At 42.5% G+C, this 20,211-nt stretch overlaps 2 protein-coding genes across 7 annotated transcripts in view; both read right to left on the bottom strand.

The window, feature by feature from the left end:
- LOC116941917 (ras-specific guanine nucleotide-releasing factor 2) overlaps positions 1–3,912 on the bottom strand; it is an 84,542-nt gene extending 80,630 nt beyond the window's left edge. Inside the window, exon 1 of one of the 2 annotated variants that reach the window (XM_032953275.2) lies at positions 2,318–3,912. In XM_032953275.2, coding sequence (XP_032809166.2) covers positions 2,318–2,590 — 273 coding nt within the window. In that variant the 5' untranslated portion in view covers positions 2,591–3,912. The remainder of the gene's footprint in view (positions 1–2,317) is intronic. The other variant, XM_032953276.2, reaches the window with a different exon arrangement.
- Positions 3,913–13,433: 9,521 nt separating this feature from the next.
- Positions 13,434–20,211, bottom strand: part of MSH3 (mutS homolog 3) — a 69,660-nt gene continuing 62,882 nt past the window's right edge. For 4 of the 5 annotated variants that reach the window (XM_032953273.2, XM_032953274.2, XM_032953272.2 and 1 more), the window contains 3 exons: positions 18,935–19,055; positions 17,532–17,709; positions 13,434–16,235 (listed from right to left, as the gene is read on the bottom strand). In XM_032953273.2, coding sequence (XP_032809164.2) covers positions 16,154–16,235; positions 17,532–17,709; positions 18,935–19,055 — 381 coding nt within the window. In that variant the 3' untranslated portion in view covers positions 13,434–16,153. The remainder of the gene's footprint in view (positions 16,236–17,531; positions 17,710–18,934; positions 19,056–20,211) is intronic. The other variant, XR_004402739.2, reaches the window with a different exon arrangement.

Below are 20,211 nucleotides of genomic sequence, written 5' to 3'. Positions count from 1 at the left end.
CCCGCAAGGTCCCCCTGCTCAAGAAAGCACATATACATGCCCCTCTGAAGTTTGCCAATGAACATCTGAATGATTCAGAGGACAACTGGGTGAAAGTGTTGTGGTCAGATGAGACCAAAATGGAGCTCTTTGGCATCAACTCAACTCGCCGTGTTTGGAGGAGGAGGAATGCTGCCTATGACCCCAAGAACACCATCCCCACCGTCAAATATGGAGGTGGAAACATTATGCTTTGGGGGTGTTTTTCTGCTAAGGGGACAGGACAACTTCACCGCATCAAAGGGACGATGGACGGGGCCATGTACCGTCAAATCTTGGGTGAGAACCTCCTTCCCTCAGCCAGGGCATTGAAAATGGGTCGTGGATGGGTATTCCAGCATGACAATGACCCAAAACACACGGCCAAGGCAACAAAGGAGTGGCTCAAGAAGAAGCACATTCAGGTCATGGAGTGGCCTAGCCAGTCTCCAGACCTTAATCCCATAGAAAATCTGTGGAGGGAGCTGAAGGTTCGAGTTGCCAAACGTCAGCCTCGAAAGCTTAATGACTTGGAGAAGATCTGCAAAGAGGAGTGGGACAAAATCCCTCCTGAGATGTGTGCAAACCTGGTGGCCAACTACAAGAAACGTCTGACCTCTGTGATTGCCAACAAGGGTTTTGCCAACAAGTACTAAGTCATGTTTTGGAGAGGGGTCAAATACTTATTTCCCTCATTAAAATGCAAATCAATTTATAACATTTTTGACATGTGTTTTCTGGATTTTGTTGTTGTTATTCTGTCTCTCACTGTTCAAATAAACCTACCATTAAAATTATAGACTGATCATTTCTTTGTCAGTGGGAAAACGTACAAAATCAGCAGGGGATCAAATACTTTTTTCCCTCACTGTATATGTCTCAAGCACTATGCATTAGAGATGCACAATTATTGCAGGTTAAATACGTTTTAGTAGAACTGCCAAAGTGTAAATCTTCATTATGAGACCTCCTTTGCCAGCAACAAGACACAGGAACAGGTTTTACCCTTTTTAACTGGCACAAAAACTGACACCTTTATTCAAGGCATCATGTCTGCATTTTGACTGCTTGTGTTGTGATTGTTGCAGACATGATGCCTTGAATAAAGGTGTCAGTTTTTGTGCCAGTTAAAAATGGTAAAACCTGTTCCCGTAAATCTTCAGTTTGGCACCAGAGAGAGAGAACCCCCTTGTGCATTTCTCTCAGCTCTACATCATTTGCTTGCTTGTTTAAAAGTGCTTGCAAATCCCAGGTCCTTTGCACCTGAGCGCGGTTCATCATCACCACTTACATCAACTTTATGTACATCAGGTGAGAGCTCATTTACGCGAAACAAAGGTCCATTTTTGTCAGGTGATGCCTGGGAGACAAACTCACATGCAAACAAGTCGAAACATCATCACGCAACTCAAAACAAATCCACTGAATATTTACCAACAGTTAAAATGCAAATTGTACCTGTACATCGTATGAAGTTTAAATCACTTACATTCAAATGTGATGCGTGTTGTATCTGTGTATAGGGTATATTGCAAAATTGCTTAAATCACAGAGACCAACTAGCGAATCAAACTGCATATCGAAAAAAGGACTTTGGAGTAATGCAATTAAATATAAGCAGAACTCCATTCCGTGTCTCCACATATGAATTCAATCATGTTTTAGTCCATAGACATATCGGCTTTCCAGACCAACATTATCCAGCAGTATTTGTCAAAGCAAACAAACTCTGGCCTGGTAGTTTGTGTGTTTTGTGTAACTCTAGAGATGATGACAGAGCCCCAATTAAAACTTGCCTACAGGCACGGATCATGCACTGGTACTTCAAATCTTTGTTTACAGAACATTACAGGTGTACATATCGTATAGGGGACGTTCGACTGTGCTCCGAGCCTGAAACAAGAAGGTCAGAAGGGTACATCAGGTTTCAAGTCGACCAAACTCAGGTGTTCATCTTTCTTCACTGCCAAACCGTCATCGTATATCGCTATTTCACACAAAATAACATCACGTTCAATACTTTATAGCCTTAATTTTTTTCCGGACGGATTTTTAGTGCTTTCAATTTGTATTACCATTATTATTTATTATTCGACACTGGGTGACGATTGTGATGATGATGATGATACCGATTGAAAAACAATTTCAGAACTGATTTTTTCGTGTGTTTTATGTGTTGTCCCCGCCCTCCGATGAGCACGGTTGGCCACGTACGGTTGGAACGAAGTTCAGCACACACACACAAACACACACACCGATAATACAATGCACGTGTTGGACGATGTTCGCCCTCACTCACCTGCTTCTCCGGGAGGTCACGGGAGCCGCCGGGCTTGGGGGAGGACACCCGCTCGCACGCGCAGCCCTCGAGCAGATGGACAGCCGAGGGCCGCGCGTTCGCCTCGCTCTCGAACGAGAAGAGTAGGTTCTGGTACAGGGCCATCCAGCGGAGGTGCCATCTGCTCGTCTCGGCGCTGCGTTTGCGCACGTAGCCCAGCTTGCACGCGTCCCGCCGGGCACGCAGAGCCAAGTGCAGGCAGTGCGACTCGTTGAAGCGCAGTCCCTTCTGCATTCTCGCCGCTGTCTCACTCTGCCTACAATTCCTGCTCTGTCTGGGCTGCTGAGATTGAGAGGCACCCCCCCGACCAACGAAGGTGGTGGGACCCGGTTGGCTCGAACAACCACCACCACCACCACTACCGCCAACACCTCCTCCCTTCTCCTCCCTCCTTCACTTCCACCGCCAGTGCCTCTTTCACTCCCCCGCGTGCGCGCGCGCGCGTGCGTGCGTGTGGCGCTCACGCACGATGCTTTGGACACAACGACGATCGAAGATGAAACAGCCAGGACCTGTTGCAGGGGGGGAGCCGAAGGGACCGTGTGCCGTGTAATTGGTGAGAATGCAAGAAGCTATCAATCCGATCTCCTCCCCCTCCTGGCCGTCATTTCCGAATAGAAGACTCCGGTGTCTCTCGAAACGAACGTATATATTATACGCGCGCGGGCGCGCGTGCACGCGTTCAAGCCACTACACAAAGAGTGTTGCTGCGTTCAATGTGAAGCTCCCGTTGGATGGGGTCGTGTTCCGCTATGGCAACAACTGCGAGTGACCCTGCGCACAGACGCGCACGTGCACGCCACGCGCGCGCCGAGGATTTGGGATTTACTCCATTAAGCCGAATTCCATCGCCCTCCCCCGCGTCCCTAACTCTCCCCATGTACGCCTCCCCCACTCCTCCCAATCGCGTGCGTCTAGTTCTCCAGTATATACAACAACGACGACGACTTGGCGACTGCAGTCCACAACAGAGCGCCCTCCTGGCTGTGTTCAGTTCCCTAGACTCACAGAGAGATGCGCACGTGGCCGCAAATGTTGATAGGTATGGCGCTAACTGCTACTAATATTACTCCTGCTACTGCACCATGGAACTGCACGCAGGGGAGTATATAAAGGGTATTGGCTAATCATGGGCAAATAGTGGGGAATGACTAACGGCAATATCTGCACACGCGCTCCAAAGAAGGGAATCGGACCAATAATATTAATGCATTTTCTGCAATAACAAGATTAAACTTTTACATCCCAGCGTGCGTTCAAAATCCATTTATCCTTGCCCATAAAGATTATAATTTTAGTTATTAAAGATTGGCAGTTTTGTCTTGCTTGTTGTGCTGTTTTTTTTTTGCCGAAGCAGCAAGCCCTGGTAGCGTTTCTCAAGCACTGTATGCAATTCTGCTCACTCTTGGCAGCCACTCCACGGTTCGCTGGAGTTTAAAGCGCATTTAGGTGCAGGAGACCCTTTGAGTTCCCTGCCCCCACACCTCCCAAGTGGGCACATTAGGGTTGATATATTTTCACGAGGATCAGCGGCAGTAATCCGGCCTGACCCAGCAAGCTGGGAAGCTTGTTTGCTTTCCAGCCTCCCCCCTGTGTTCGCGACCATCTGGTGGCAATGAGACTGATGATGATGATGTGAGGACAGGAAAACGCACGAACTTATCTTGAATATTTTGCTCGGGCTGTCGCACACTAAAGAATTTGGGGACATTCTGATGCGCGCGGTGCCGCAGACTACACGCAATTATGTCAAAGCAATTAAATATGAATACCGAGTAAATGTGTCACGCTCCAGGATGGCGTTGCTTCATGAAAACAACTTTTATTTTCCGAGTGTTTTCGTTTTATGATGCAAAAAATAAATAAAACGGGATTTTATTTGCGCGTGTGACCGTGTGGTGTTTAACTTTCCGTTTTATTGTTTTCAATGAACGAAAACACATTGTGATATTGTCGTTAGTTTTGTATAATGTGACAAAACAAGTTGTTGCAAAAGCGTTTATTAAATCATAGCATCACAAGCAAACTAATCAACTAAGCATGGTCATAATACAGGTTTTGTTTGGGGTTAGATGGCGTAAATATAGAAATGTGTCTTTAAACCCGCCACAACCCGACACAGCCAACTAGTAAGGTGTGTCACGTGAACAGAATGGTACTGTTAGACAAGTCGATTTAAAGCAATGGCAATATTTGAATGTTGATGTTCGTGCAGGCCATTCTTCATGACAACATATCGATAGAGATCGTATAGGAGGATTTACACGGGATACATTTTACAGGCACTCACGGCTGTCATTTGCAACATTACACGCGCCTCAACATTCCACACCTGCTTCAATGTTCCTGCGCCACCCATTCAATTCATACAATTTCCAAAAAAAACAAACCATATCTTACCAAATATTCAAGCACCTTACGGGGAGGGTCATGCTTGGGGATCCTGTGGCAGTGTTTGTACTGTACTAGAGCCGCAGTGGCAGTTGCACGGTGAACAGTTTTTGAGCGATATTGAACATCCTTGCCATTACCAAAAAAACAGGACATTAAGTGTGGTCCGTGGAGCAGAGTAGAGATGGCTGCTGTTCTTTGTTGAATTAGTCAGGGGCTGCCCAGGGCTTCCAGTGACCCTTCTGATGATGTATATATGAATGTTACTCGTCCTGGGGACTGGAAGCCCATGTGTATTAGAAATTCAGGCCCCCACAACCCATGCTGTCAAATGGCTGTGTTATGGAGCCTCATTTACAAGGAGGGGCAGATCCCTCGAAGGCCACCGCCTCTACAAATGTGCCAATGGTGGACCGTATTCAAGCGTGCATGCCTGCGGCTGTAATCAGACGTGTTACCATTAAAGTGCAACAAAACACAATGCAGCAAGCCCATCCCTCGTGTGTGGGGTTAATTAAAACAGCCTACTTTTTTTCATTTACCTGCTATCTTTGTTGTTATTGTGTTAGAAAGTTGAGGATTTCAATTCAAACGTCCCATGATAAAATGTTTAAATGAGGTCATCCCACGGATTCCTTCACATGAAGACGCGCGGCACGCCAATGCTTGGCTGAGCTTTTCCTTTAATACCCGTTCCCCGCAATTGTGGCATAGACTTAAAGCCGCGCCACTCTATGCCTGTGAGATGTTCCTAACTCATTATGAAAGATTTAGAGAGAGAGAGAAAAAAACACCCTTTGACGTGTTTCTGAAATAATGTCGAGCGAGTAGAATTTTCGAAGTTCAAACTAATTTTGAAAGCATAACTTAAGACTTGCATGTAAATGTACCCAATGTGCCGATACACGTTTTATTCATTAGTATTGAATCATAGCTAGAGCGCAAATATACGTTTGCTTGCATGTAAATGTACCCAATGTGCCAATACACGTTTTATTCATTAGTATTGAATCATAGCTAGAGCGCAAATATAAGTGTGTTGTATATGTCTGTCAGGAGAAGCCCATATACTTATTTGACTTGTAAAAAAACCATTGTATTCTAAATGTTTAAGCTACATTTTCCATCTGCTGTTTTTAGCAAGAAGAATTTAACGGAGAGAGAATTTAACGGCGTTTGAATGTCTAGGGTCAGTGCTGATCGTGTAACGAGATACCTAATTATTCACAGAAGGGAAATGCAGAGTAACACACCATGAACTCCTCCTTTGTATTGTACAGCAGTGGACATCATGTTGGTGTATGATTTAATTATTTAATGGGATGAATCAGCGACGTTCCCTATATTTTCAGGGACTTTAACATCAATACATACGTTCTCACGTTCTCCTCTAACAAAGCAACATGTGGTTGTCAATCTTAAACTAGCACTCTGTGCTTGCAGAGAATAAATACATTTACGCACATGTTAGCAAAGGCAGTATATATTGCTAATATATCTGCAGTATATAAAAAAATGCCTCACATTTATGGTGAATATATTTATTTAGCAATCTTCCAAGGTATATTTTCTACGTTTATACGTATCTGTAGAGTACAAAAGGGTAGCTACATTCAATGGAGTGGCCTTGCCTGTTAGCTATTGATGGAGGTCACCTTGTGAATATTTTGCTGAAGTGTGTCCTCCAGTGATTAAAATGTGACAACGGCTTTGTGACCACAAGCTCTCGTATGGATTTTCTGTAGGAACCAAATATTGCCATAGCAATTATATGGCAGCACAACACGAGTGGTTTTGTATGAGCAGGTGTCATGGTCAGTTTTGGGCAGATAGCGTCCATCTACCCGTGCATGATACAAATGTTTACTAATACTGTGTGCATGTGTGTGTCACTGGGTTGTTATGTTTGAAACTGATGACCAATGTAACAAATAGACACAACACAGAATTCCTAAATCATTCACTGGATAGATAATCGAAATATATTCCAAGTATAAGTCACTGTCAAGACACAATATTTGTTGGGGCGCTAGTGGGACCTTGAACATTGTTATACGAATGTGCAGACTGATTCAATATCATTGCAATGCTGGGTTAGGCTAGATCGCAGTGATACCAGTCACAATTTCAAAGCCTTACAACCGACCAGATCAATGTGATATCATTGTATTTGTAACATAAATAATTTCCCCATGGCCAATGGTGGGTGTACCACTGTCATTTTTGACGGACCAAGGTGAATTCCCAGCACTAGTGGATTTATTGGCAGTAGAGAAGTTTCCAAATCGCTTCAACGAATAAATAAAAAATATCCCACAGATAATTGCTAACATGATTTTTTATGGACCACTACTCCACTGTGGTTTAAATGGGTTTGGTAAGAATTGCTCAACTTGCACATTTTTTCCCCCTTTTATATGTTTTACATTATAGCAACTCTCCCTGCTTCAAAAGATTCTTGCACTGCCCAGATGTGATCGCTGGAGATGATAGGACACAGACAAAGCACCCTTGCCAAAATGTGTCAAAAGAATGTTGCTTTCAAATTACTGTGCCATGGAAATGGCATTCATTTGCCGGGGGGATTCTATAGAGCAAATTAGTTAGGTGTATTAATGCATTAATTGCCGTGTGTGAATAACGTTTTGTTTGTTATATAAGTGTTTAAATTGAAATGATCTTGGAACCACAAACAGGAGTCTGACTTGGCTCCAGGGCTATGTGACGATGATAATCCTGCATAGATTGGCTCATAATTAATAGCACGGTTGGCTATATACAGTGCAAAAGAAGTTCAAAATACATAGACCTACTGTGCCAAAGACACCCTCTACTCCAGCTGCTTGTTATACTGATCAGCTGCGCCGCACCCCGAGTTAAACACGAGGCCACACAACACGTAAACTACATTTGTCTCCGAAAAAGGATAAATCGATGGCCAGCTGTAGAGGTCCAAATACACTGGCAAGGTCTCCACTGCCTCACAAGAGAGAGAGAGGGAGAGAGGCTACTTGTCTTCCTCAAAGGAAAGATCAGCTTACAAATGAAACAAGCAATTCGTATACATTGGTCAATTCATGATGTTAGTATATCCAACGCATGCCACCACTGAACTTGCGGGCAGACCAGCAGTGGCAAGGGCACCGTGTGTCGTTCACGTTGGTCCGGGCGCGATCGCTGGCGGCTCCTGGAAAGCCGCTCCATCATCACGAGACCCGGGCTGTTACGCCGTCGAGACAAACGCGCCACCACCGAACGTTGAGAGTGGGAAGGCGGTGGAAGAAGAAGCAGAAGAGGCGAGAGAAGCTGTGACACGGGTGGAGTAAGTAAATAGCAATAAGCTACCGGGGAGCTTTAGGAGTTCAGAAGGTGAAATAATGCGGTGGTGGAGCTGTGTAAAGGAGATCTGAAGTTTTGCCGTTTGTTGAAGAGTGAACGTGTAAAGAATAAGTTGGTGAATAAGTGGAGATCAGAATCATCATGTTTATTTAGACTGCAGGAGGAATCCGATGAGCTCTAAAGCTCTTTTTTCACAGGTGTCCAGTGTGGGCAGGTCAGCGAGTTACAACAGGAAACAATACGAGAGAAATGGTAAGCAAGGCACTACGTACACATCAATAATACACGCATTTATTATATAGGTCCGATTGATCAAGATTGGGCAAGGCAGCAAAAACAACAAAACAGTCCAAAACCACACCAAGATAACGCCACGCAGCAATCGTCCCTCTATAAAATGGCACATTAACACTGAACCATCGATACACCGGTAATGATGAAAGTTGCAAATCACATTTGCAAATGTGATTGTATCCAGCACTGATCTTCTGCTTTAGGATATTTTTTGAAGGAATATTTACGACGATCGGGGAGGAAATAAGGTTGTTGTTCCAAAACGTTGGTGCTGCAACGGCAGAGGCGTTGCCACCCATTCTCATTCTTGTTCTAGGGATAGTTCAAAGGCAATTAGATGGACGCCAATAAGATGGACCCCGTAAGTACGACTCAAGGAGAAGGCCCACAACGAGAAGGTAACACGTACCGCACGGAACTGTGCCAATCAAGTCATACGTCGGAATAAACACGAGCGAAAGAGTGACTTTGTAACTACAAGTCGGTGGACCGTCATCGGGAGGTGATGATATCTACGTGACTTTACCGAAAGAACCAAGAATAAGTAAAATGGAGTTTTGTGCATTCGTTATTTTCGTTGTTCAATCAATACCACTTTGAAATTCAGTCTATAGCCTAGAAGGAACATTGCAGACACACGATCTGTCAGATTAAGAAAGTATGAGTCACCTTAATGCAAGAATATGGTCCCATAGACAATTGCATGGGTATTGGTGAGTGATGTACTGCATGAATATATTACAACTAGCCTTTTGCCCGTCTAAGGATGGGTGTATTGCAGTAAATCTGAAACTTGCAAGCAAAAAGCAGACCGCGATATGATATTCATTGCATTAATTCGTGTGCAATTTGTTAGGTTACAGTGAAACAGACTTATTTAATGTAAAGGTTATAATCCCTTTCTGGCGAATTGCCCGATGATGCTGGAAGTACTTACCAGCGAAACGTCGTACTCAAACTGTAAATGTGGATTCACTCTTCAACACACCGGTGGGCTAAAGTAGTGAATTATTTGTCTTTTGTCAACGTGACACTTTTTTGCTGATTGGCCGTGTCGGGTGGTGGAGGGTTACGACACATTTATAAATAAACGCGATCTAACCCAAAAACCGTTATTATGAATAATATTGGTCGCGAAAGCCTACGTGTTAAACCGTTATAATCCCTTGTTCATCATGACGTCCTTTTTACTTTGATGTCTCAACAACAGCGTCACGGAGATCACGTGACGTGAGGGTTCTGCCTTTGTAGTGAGGGTTGTAAGTTGACGCCGAGGAGGGGCGAGGAGGCGCCTCGCCCCCCCCCCCATGTGGAGTGACGTCAGCCGCTAATTATTATTAATGGTGGGGGGGGGGGGGGTGTTCATGTGGAGGACGTCACCTGTTCATGATTATTAATGAGGGGGGCTGGTCGACGTGAGTGACGTCACGAGCTTTGCACACAAATATTCTTGGCTCATTATAGTAGGTAATAATAATGGCGGGGGTGTCCATTCAGAGGACGTCAACCTGCTCATGAATATTGATGAGGGGAGCTGGTCGATGTGGACTGACGTCACAAGCGTTAAGGACATTCCTGGGTGATTATAGTAGGTATATCACGAGTAATTCTGGAATGTACACACACTCCGATGTGTTTTCCAGCTGTGGCCCTATAACATACATCTCCAAATTATTTTGTCAAATTATTGTGTTTGCAGTGACTGACTCGGAGACACTAAGAGTCGGAGGCACTCTGTTTATTAACACGGCCTAACTGTTAACACTTGGTAACTACGGTTCACAGTCAGGACAGCTGGCAGGCTGCCTGACTGGAGACTCCGAGATGGTGAACACGGAGACGACGGTGAAGACTCCACCAGCACGACGGGATCCCACTCCACACGACAGCCCCGAGCTCTCGCTCAGGGCCCCATTTTATGCTCCCAGCGTGGCCTCGCTCCGGCCCGGCCACGCCCCCTCTCTAGAACCTACCAGCGGATTCCCGGGCTTCCACCACGTGCCCCTTCTGTAACCTTTCCCCCAGATATCCCCTCTGGTGTATCACGTGGCCTACTGACGTCAGGGCTGCTGTCAGACGCAGATCCCCTTCCCCACCAGCAGCCAGCGCTATGCTGCTACAAAGCTAATTCTATGTCACTACATATGTGACTTTTATTTTCCTCATTGTATCTGAAGCCCCACCTGATCGCTTTCTTCATTACGTCCTTCAATCACTTCCTGACATTCCAACTCTTGTCGACCAGAGCACGTGTGCCTGGGGCAGTTATTTAAGGCGCCGCTGGGATGAGAATGATGTCGCAGAGAGGTAGCTGAGAGCAGGTTGCAGTGTTTTTTTTTAAACCGATCTTAATGATGAAAAGCAACATATCAACGTGACTTCAGAAGAGTGATTTATTTTTTGGCTAATTGATTGTGTATATTGCCTGATGCGACGCGTGCAACAGAAACATGAACATTTACAATGAAAATTTAACAAAAGCTGAACAGTGCATAGAAGCTTGAGGAAGGACATGCACGCTTGGAACTACACAGAAAGAGGAACACATAGATCATAAAACAAGTACAAGTTATAATTATATCGACTGAAAAAAGTTACAGAAGCTTGGGGCAGAACTTGCCACGAGGATAGTGAAATGGTGGCCGAGCTTCATTACAGAATGCCATCCAAGGGAGGGAACTCATTGGAGGGGATTTCACTGCGGAGATGGAGTACGTTACATTGGGCCATGTGAAGGAGCGAAAGATATTTTATTTTAAATGTGAGATTTCGGAGTGGCCTTCATCCAGCAGTTCGATAGAACATGCCTAATATTCTTTGGGTCTTTCGGTAAAGCCACATAGAAAAAAAAACATTATTATCGAAAGACCCAACGAATATGAAATCCTGCAGTCACAAAAGCTTAAAGTCAAGATGTAACATGACTAATGACAATGCTGGAAGATCTATGCATCATACTACGAATGCCTCAGTACTGCCTGGATATTGTTGTCCTTCCGCGCACCTCCAATTAGCATGGTTGGCTACGTACGGTGCGAAAGAAGTTCAATATACATTCAAGTAACAAGATACGTTTTGATTGAATTCACTGTAATATGGTATTGCCCAGTACAGTACAGTACTACGATCTGGCAATTTATTGCTTACGCAGACAGAAGGGGCCTCGACTGGAGGCAACTGAAGAGCCATACTAGAGGGTGCTTTGGTCTACTCTTCCACGCTGGTCTTACACTTTACCCCACCACACTCGGCTTGCCGATTGACTGATAACTATGGCTTTTTCAACATCAATGGCCATGCTAGAAACACTATTTGCATTTCAACAAATAACATTTTTGAATAGTTATATGCCTCATATTCGTTGGTTCATATAAAACGATCTTATCGTTTTAATCTAGCGTAGACCACGGAGAATTATTTTATCCTGATAATTCTTGGCAACCAGAGGGATTCGCATGAGTGATTGAGGTACACGGTGTTGAGTGCATTCATGAGCAGTTGTCGACCATGGGTACGTTTCCCTCGTAGGAAAAGCTGTGTAATGTAATGCAGGCCCCTCCTACATTGTAAAGCACAATAATAATAATGGTCACAAGCAAGCTTTGGCAAACACAGCTAAAGATTGGACTATCCAAGAAGGCAGGTGAAACGGATTGCAAAATCTTAAGCTTGGTACATCTGCCAATGTTCTAGTTAAACATCAGTCGAGGTGATTTGGTATCCATCACAATTAAATGAAGAGAACTGCTTTGCTGGCATTTACAATGTGTTTTTTTCAAAAGCCAACATTTTCCGAAATTATAACATATATTCGCAACTTTTACACGGACTATAAGACGGGATATATTAATTTAATCGTGGAATATCATACCGATTTAAATAAGACAACAGTTGCATTTTACAATCGTAAATTCTACCAACCCTTCAAACTAAAAGCATCAACTAGTTCTGCAGCTTAATGGATTACAACGCAAAATAATCCCACAGCCCCAAAGAGTTACATTTAAGCTTCAGTGACCAATTGGCTTCACGCTGCAACACCCATTTAGTTGTAAAACATGCCATGAGCACAAAATGTAAATACAAATGTATTTGGGGTCAATGAAATTAAATATCATTCACGGATTACGCTCGCGCACAAAAACGTTTAAGCCTGAGTGTGTCACATTTATGCAGATAAACGAAGTGTCTCGTTTACAAAAAAAAAATCTCTGTATCCCTTCAAAACGCACTCGGGAGCATGCCCAGTCAGCAGCCAACTAAAAGACTGCGATGCTTGTCTGCGATCTAAATAATTTTGCGTACGTATTCCTGTATTTCTTATTTTAAAAAAAATTGTCAGTCTCATTTGTACAATTTTTTTTTAGTGAGAGATGTATTAGCCTCGATGTAACTCGAGGCCATCATGTCTGCAGTGTAGCCTGGATGCTCTCCCAGGCCCTGCCTGTGGCTCCGTCAGCGTCCACGAAGGACGCGTTCGTCTCTCTTGACAATGGAGTGTGCTTTTGACCGTCTCCATTTCAGCGTTTCGAGAGAGATGTGGTCCCGTTTCAGCGCTGCGCAAATCCAGTGGCGAGATGTTAACTACCTCGCCCGGTATACAGCCCATGGGTTCGATCCCGACTCCGACCCATGTATGTTTTGGAGTTTGCGTGTCTCTATCCCTGTGGTCACGTGGATTTTTCTCCGGGTCCTCCGGTTTTTCCCACCACATTTAGAAACATGCGTTTAGAGTATTTGGCTGTTAAACATTTTCATCATTTGTGGGCAGGTCACTTGTGAAAAAGATATATAGCTCAGCGGGCCTTACCTGGTAAAATATAAAGTTTGATGGTAGTTTTAGTTTACAATATTATTCATCTCACCGCAGTCCCCTTTCATATGTTATTCATGTGTAAAGCGCTTTGATATTAAGTTTTATGCAAACATCGGGAATTTTTTTTTATACATGTCCGTTTCGATGCACATACCGTATGAGCCTTGAGAATCTATATTAATCGATTGATCATTATATATCCATGCAATAGTATAAACAAGGTAACCAACAAAGGTATATGAAGTGTTTTTTTTATTGGGTCGAGCATTCATTTGCATTGTTACAAGCATACAGCGGTTGATGAAGCTTTTCACTCAAGTGCTCAAAGGTGATGTGCGCGGTCTTTTGAAAGCATTAAATAAAAAAAGTACCCCGACCATGTATTATAAATACAGTACACATGTGCAAACATATTACCAAGGGTCTTGCGTAAAGTTCCAATGTATTCATTTATTGAAATTACCCGTTTTAATCATGGATGTTTTATGTCACCACGGTGAGGGCTGCTTCCCACAATTCCCCCAGGTAATGCATCAATCATACATGGGATGCAACCATCTACACTTCCAAGGAATTATCCAGCTCATCACGTTTGCATTTCCTTGCCTTGATTAGTGCTTTACACATGTTTCTACCCGCCTTTGTTTATTAACCCCGAGGCAACAAATTCCAACGAGCAACCTTTTTTTTTCCTTTCAACAATAATTGACCCGCTTCATGAAAGTTTCACACCGAAGTGTTATTAATATTGATGTTAAAATTTAGTAACCTGCATGGAAATGACATTTGGCAGGAAATTAGAAACAGGGGGCGGAGCTGTGTTGTAGTGATTCGCGTGCAATACTGTGTTTTGAGCCTGGCGATCAATGTTTGATTCCAGGAGTGATATTGGAATTGGTCTTGGCCCCCTCCTTCACGAACATGCACTCACCAGCATGGTGAGGTGTGGTAAACCACCATTGCCAAAACTTTGCTGGGAAGCCTTCATCCAGTAGTGGGTTGATAAAAGGGCTGTACATTATTATGGAATGTTACATATTTCAGTAATTATTACACATACCTTCCGTTTAAACCGTGGCAAGTCATCATAATGCATGGCAAGTCAACAATGCATTATAAAATTTACATCCTTGGCAATTCAATGATTATTGGTCGTAATTCGTTTGCTAAATAGTTAGTATCATTTTAACATTTTGGTTTTAATCATACGATGCATCAATAAATGCCCAAATGAAAACGATTCATGTAGAAAAGCCTCACTGGGTCTCAAGGCCATTTCACGAGGGTTCTCATGACGTTTGAACAATTTTATTGGAGGAAAGTTTTGCACGTGGAAGGAAACCAGGGCAAGCGTAGAAAACCCAAACGTACGAGGGGATAATGATTGTCTTTTGACACAGCGCCCTTCATGCCGGGGCGTCAGAGCGCTTAACATAATTTCGCACACGTTTGAAAGGGCACCCTCATGTGGCAGCTGCTCCCTCTGGGCACAAGGTGACTCAACACCTGGCCGAGAAATGGGCATTCATCTTCCAATAGGGGGCGATGATTGCTATGTGTAAGTCCAATTGAGTAATTTTGAGGGTAGTTTTCTAATTTGCCAATTTGGATAACACTTGAAGACCTGAGACACACATTCACAAACCGATGTACTGGAGTGTCATCTTCTAGCCAATTCAGCCCATTGGGTTTGGGACATCGGTAATCTACCAACCGTCGTCTCCAAAGCATTGGATTCACTGGTGTATTATATACAATGATGCCTGCTTAATAATACATTAAGAAAGCCTGAGTGTTTCACTATACACGTCGTGTATTAATTAGGCAACAACTTTCATGAGCTGCTCGTGAAGCATTTTTGTAGGCTTCTTTTATTTAAGTAGCGAATGTCCAATATGACTGACAGAGCTGCATCACTTCCATTTGGCTCCTCCAAGTAAGTCTTGAACCCGGTACCTCAGAAGTAAACATTAGAATCCTGAGCCTCTCCTACATTCAATGTCAATACGAGGGTTGGGAAAGTCTATACCAGAAATGTTTATTCCCCTCCATACTTCCACGATCAATATTCCCCATTCAAATATAACAATGTCAAGGGTAAAAAAAAAATCACATTGGTTGCATAGTAAATGTGAACATTTCAACTCTGGGGAAGCATGGCCTCAAACACCGAGCCACTTGGTCATTAGAAGCACACACTCGTAAACATTAAACATCTATTACATAACATTATGTGCCGAGTAGAAGTGCCAATCTGCCTTCTTTAAAGGTAATGGCAGGATACATCTGGCTAGTTAAATTACAATGTTACATATTGAAAATGTAAACAATGTTTAATGTTGGCTTCTTCCAAATGATTTTAAAGGTGAATTTGAAAAAAAAATATTTTGATCGTAGAGAATGTTCCAGGTTTTATAGTTTTAAGATGTAGTCAACTATCAAAACAAATTTGTTACAATTACATTTCTATAAACATTTCCAATGTTTGCTTCATCAGTAATTTAAGATGAATATAGTCTGCATCATAAAAATGTTGTCATATCTCAGACGGCTAATTTGAATGATTCCAATCACAAAAATCAGCACTGGCTCGGAAATAAAGCAGCAAAAATATAGCAACAGCAGCACAGAGTACAGTGGTTCATTCCTGTAATGGGGAAGAATTGTTCGTCTTACACTGTAACCATTTAACTGGCAAAACCATTATCAATCCAGGCTGTGCTACTGAATAACAAAATACCGAGATCACAACCTACAAAGTATATCCAGTGTCTTTCTTATTTGCATAACCCTTGTTCTTTTGATGCATGCGCAACATCACCAACAGTCAGAAATGCGGGTATTGCAATTTCAGCAGGACACGGCTGTACAGGATAGCATCGCGATTCCACATCATCCCCTATGCATCACAGGGAATTTTTAGCAAAGGAGCGCAAGACAATCATGAGCAGCCGGCATCAGGAAAACAAGGTCTGTAATTGGTTGGAAGCTTCATATTCTTCCAGATCCCAGACTCTTAAGAAGTGGCTGATGTTCTTTCTGCAAAGACATATTACCTTTTAGATCATCAATAAAAATCCATTCATATGCACACAAAGGCTGACTTGCATTTTCTAACGTTATGATCAAATGCACTGTATATAAATTCTCAAAGTTGTAATTAATGACCCCGACTCCAGATTTTGGGACAGTGTGTATTCGGTATTCACTTATAATGAACTTGTATATGCAGTCAAACTGTCATATGTTAAAAGCATATCTTTCGTTTCCCCTAATAGTATTTATATTCATGTTTCTGAATGACGAGATGACCACGGCAACAAGCCCCCAACATCAAAGATGTACTCTCTGTTCAGCCTGCTTTTCATCTATACAATTCAATCAACAGCTTTATTCCAACGTGCCGATTTAAATATGTGTGCCCCTCTGCAGGTTTCCATCTCAGCTGCACGCAGCTGACAACCTGATTTTAACAGAACAAAGTCAGTGCTATGGAATTTAAGAAAGTATTTTTTTCGCCAAGATCCAAAATCAATGTCACGTTACAGGAGTAGATGTATAAAGATGCGAAGAGCATATTGAACATTTTGCACACATTTAATAGACACTGGACCAGAAACGTATTTAATTTAAAGTAGTTTTTATACACTCTAATGAAGCTGCATGTGGTAGAAGATGGTGTGCATATGTGCACTATCAATTTTACTTTACATGCATACTGTTCTTACCCGTTGTATGGAATATAAGAATCCATTCCTTTGGATGCCACACACACTCTGTCGTGTGCTATATTTTTTCACATTTATTTTAAAAAGAAATTAAGTACTTCAAATCTAAAGTAGATCTCTCTACTTTAGAATGACACGATGGTATTTGGTAGCAAAATGTGAAAAAGGAATCACAACAGCGTAATAATTCATTATCTTCATTAGTAACATTCACTGTTTATTCATGTTAGGTAATGCCAAATGGCTATTTTTTTAAACATATTTTCACTGCTGGATGAGAACCTCTCGATGCCGTGTTGTTTGCCCATACTTCGCCAAACTGGTCGATGAAGGTTGGTGAAGAGGAGACCTACGAAAATGGTGGTACAGTGTTATAGGCACTGCGCTATGAACTTTGTGACCTGAGTTTGATTTGCGGCCTAGGCTAACGTTATTGCCTATTGATATTCATATCACTACGCTATGAACTTTGTGACCTGAGTTTGATTTGCGGCCTAGGCTAACGTTATTGCCTATTGATATGAATATCACCAAGTTCATAGCGCAGTGCTGAAACACTGTACCACCATTTTCCCGAGTTACTGGACGATGCGTTTGAAAATCCCACCGTTTCATGTTGATGTGAGCCTCCAGCTCCCTGGATTTCTGAGCGGCAGTGTGCAACACCTGCTCAGGAATGGCAGCCAACCGCGCGACGTTGAGGCCGTAGCTCCGAGCGGCTGGCCCTTCTGTAAGCTGATACAAGAAGGTCACCGACTCCAGCCTCTCTCCGTCTTCCCCTTGCGCTAGCACATCACACAATGCACAATTTTGCCTCGAGCAGAAACGGAAGGTCGAGCCTAAAAATAATAAAAATACATTCATGCAACGCACTAGTCAACACCCTCTGGTCTCTAAAATGCCAGCGCTCGGTTTTCCAGCGAGATGAATCTGTAATTTAGCCAATTAGCGCCAATGAGGTGCCTGGCTGACCTCCGTTTCACTTTGACCAATATGTCACGACGCTTGAGGCAACCGTCAAGAAGGTGTGCGCGCGGGCACCATGTCGAGAATGCACAACGCATCAGAGATGTTTGCACAATACGCTTTTTTTAACTGTGGCAGCTTTATAATCCGGCTCCTGCTGCCTCAGGTCCATCTGATAAATCGCAAGCTGTTATGACGCTGTCATTGATGAGCAACATGGTTACTTTGTGGTAACACCATGTGGGGGGTTTGTTTTTCTTCTATTTGTTTACATCTCGCCCATTACAAGTGCACAACAACCTTTTTCAGAGTAATAGTTTAGAGAGCATTCACGCCAGTGCCAAATCGGTCGGATCATGACGAATAGTGCACCGGACACACAGGTAATTTCTCTGCTTCATGATTTAATTAACGAATGTGAGATGTAATTTTATAATTACCTAAAACAGGGTTTCAATCTATTAAAATTAGGCTCTTAATTGTATCCATACATAAGCTCAAGCTATTTCTTTTAAAACCACGTGAGAAGTCAAGAGACCAGGATAGAGTCTCATTTGCAAGAGTGACCTGTGGCGTTGGTCAGCTAGTAGGAAGCGCTGATTGCTATGTAATTTGCCAATTGAGTAATTTCCAGGTAATGCTGGCACAAATTATTTTGAATGACTACAGGGCATCGATGGCGTGCACTGTGAAGCAGACTGTGCGTATTGTGGTTATTACACCCCACAGTAATAACCAGGGCGGCCACTGGATTAGAACCGTGAACATCTGCAACAAGCGACAAACACGCTTCTGCTAGGCGATATCACCGCCAAATAAAATACATACGAGATTGTGTACTCACGGACATTCATGCACTACACAATCCTGTGCACATACTGCAACGTCAACCAAGAAGATAATGGTAGTCTCCTTTCTCAAAGAATGAATGAAACACATGTTTGTGTAACCATTATGCCAAAACTTCCTTTCTAAAAGACTTGAACAATGATCACAAGGAGTAGTACATGAGAGCTCAGTGGATGCATTGCTAGATTTTCTTACCCGTCTCCTCAGGCTCACTGAGAAGAAAAGACATGTGGTAATTGCTGACAACTTCCGCGTTTAGTCTCTCCATTTCACACACAGGAGGGTAGTGTGTAACAAAGAGGGTCAAGCATTGCACCTGCCGGATAGAAGAGAACAAGCCAGACACGCCACAAAGCAGGTTTTTAAAGATGCGTCAATTAATCAATGAAAATTAACTCTGATGCTCACTATACTTGGATTGGATACAGAAATATGCTCATGTTGTTGCATAGGGCATAACGTATAAATAACATGGGCATAACATTTTAAACAGACAATAGAAATGAGACGGAACAATGTGGAACATGAGCCAAACATTACAAAGATAGGACAGAAATGAGACAGATAATTAATCCAAAGAGACACAAAGCACCTTAGACACACAACACATACATGTAAACAGACGAAACATTTTTTTATTCTTAGGTTGAATCGGGACCCAGAATTGTGACACGGGAAATGGGGTGTATCAATGAATGCTTTTACCGTTGAGTCGATACTTAAAGAACATTCTGAGCATTGACACCTGCAAACATGTGATGGTAATAAAGGCTGTGCTCCCTGATGAAAATTAGTTGATGATGTGTCAACTATAAACTTAGCATTGGGGATAAGATTAAGTTCTTACTCATGTTTGCTTATACTGTGTAACAAAAAAATGTTTTTGTTCCTGGGTAGTAAGTGTTATTTCCTAATTGATTATGCCTCAAAAGTACAGAAAATGTCTATTATTCCCCACAAACTTTGCTTTTGTGACCAGGACACAAAAGCAAAGTTAATATTCCACTCCATTAATAATTATGAATACATTTGTTCCTCTATTTCCATAGCTCTTGACATTAACTCATTAAATTATGACAAAACATATTTATTAAATAACAGTATAAGAGCGCAATCAAGATATTATTTTCAATGTTACTAATTTATCATACAGTTTAATCAAATATGCATTTAGGTATGTGTATAAACATTGTCATGGAATACTATTGAACACCAACTTAGGCTGTATATTCATAACTCTAGGCAATGCAAATGCTGAATAGTTATCATAATTGATAAGCACAAGGACTGTCACTTGCAGTGTTAAGTTATTACAATTAAATGCAACTGCATGGAGTTAATGATTTACACAAAATATTATTTTAGCATAACTTTTATCCTTTCACTTAGAATTCACAACTGAGATGCACCCTACATGAACAGAGCAACTATCCAGTTGCCACTGTAATCATTAAATGTGCCTTATTAACATT

The sequence above is a fragment of the Petromyzon marinus genome, chromosome 13 (genome assembly GCF_048934315.1).
Source record: "Petromyzon marinus isolate PM22_M1 ecotype Great Lakes invasive population chromosome 13, UKy_Petmar_22M1.pri1.0, whole genome shotgun sequence".
Lineage (NCBI taxonomy): Eukaryota > Metazoa > Chordata > Hyperoartia > Petromyzontiformes > Petromyzontidae > Petromyzon > Petromyzon marinus.
Note: the sequence above shows the minus strand (reverse complement) of the source record. Positions and strands in the feature narration are given on the sequence as shown.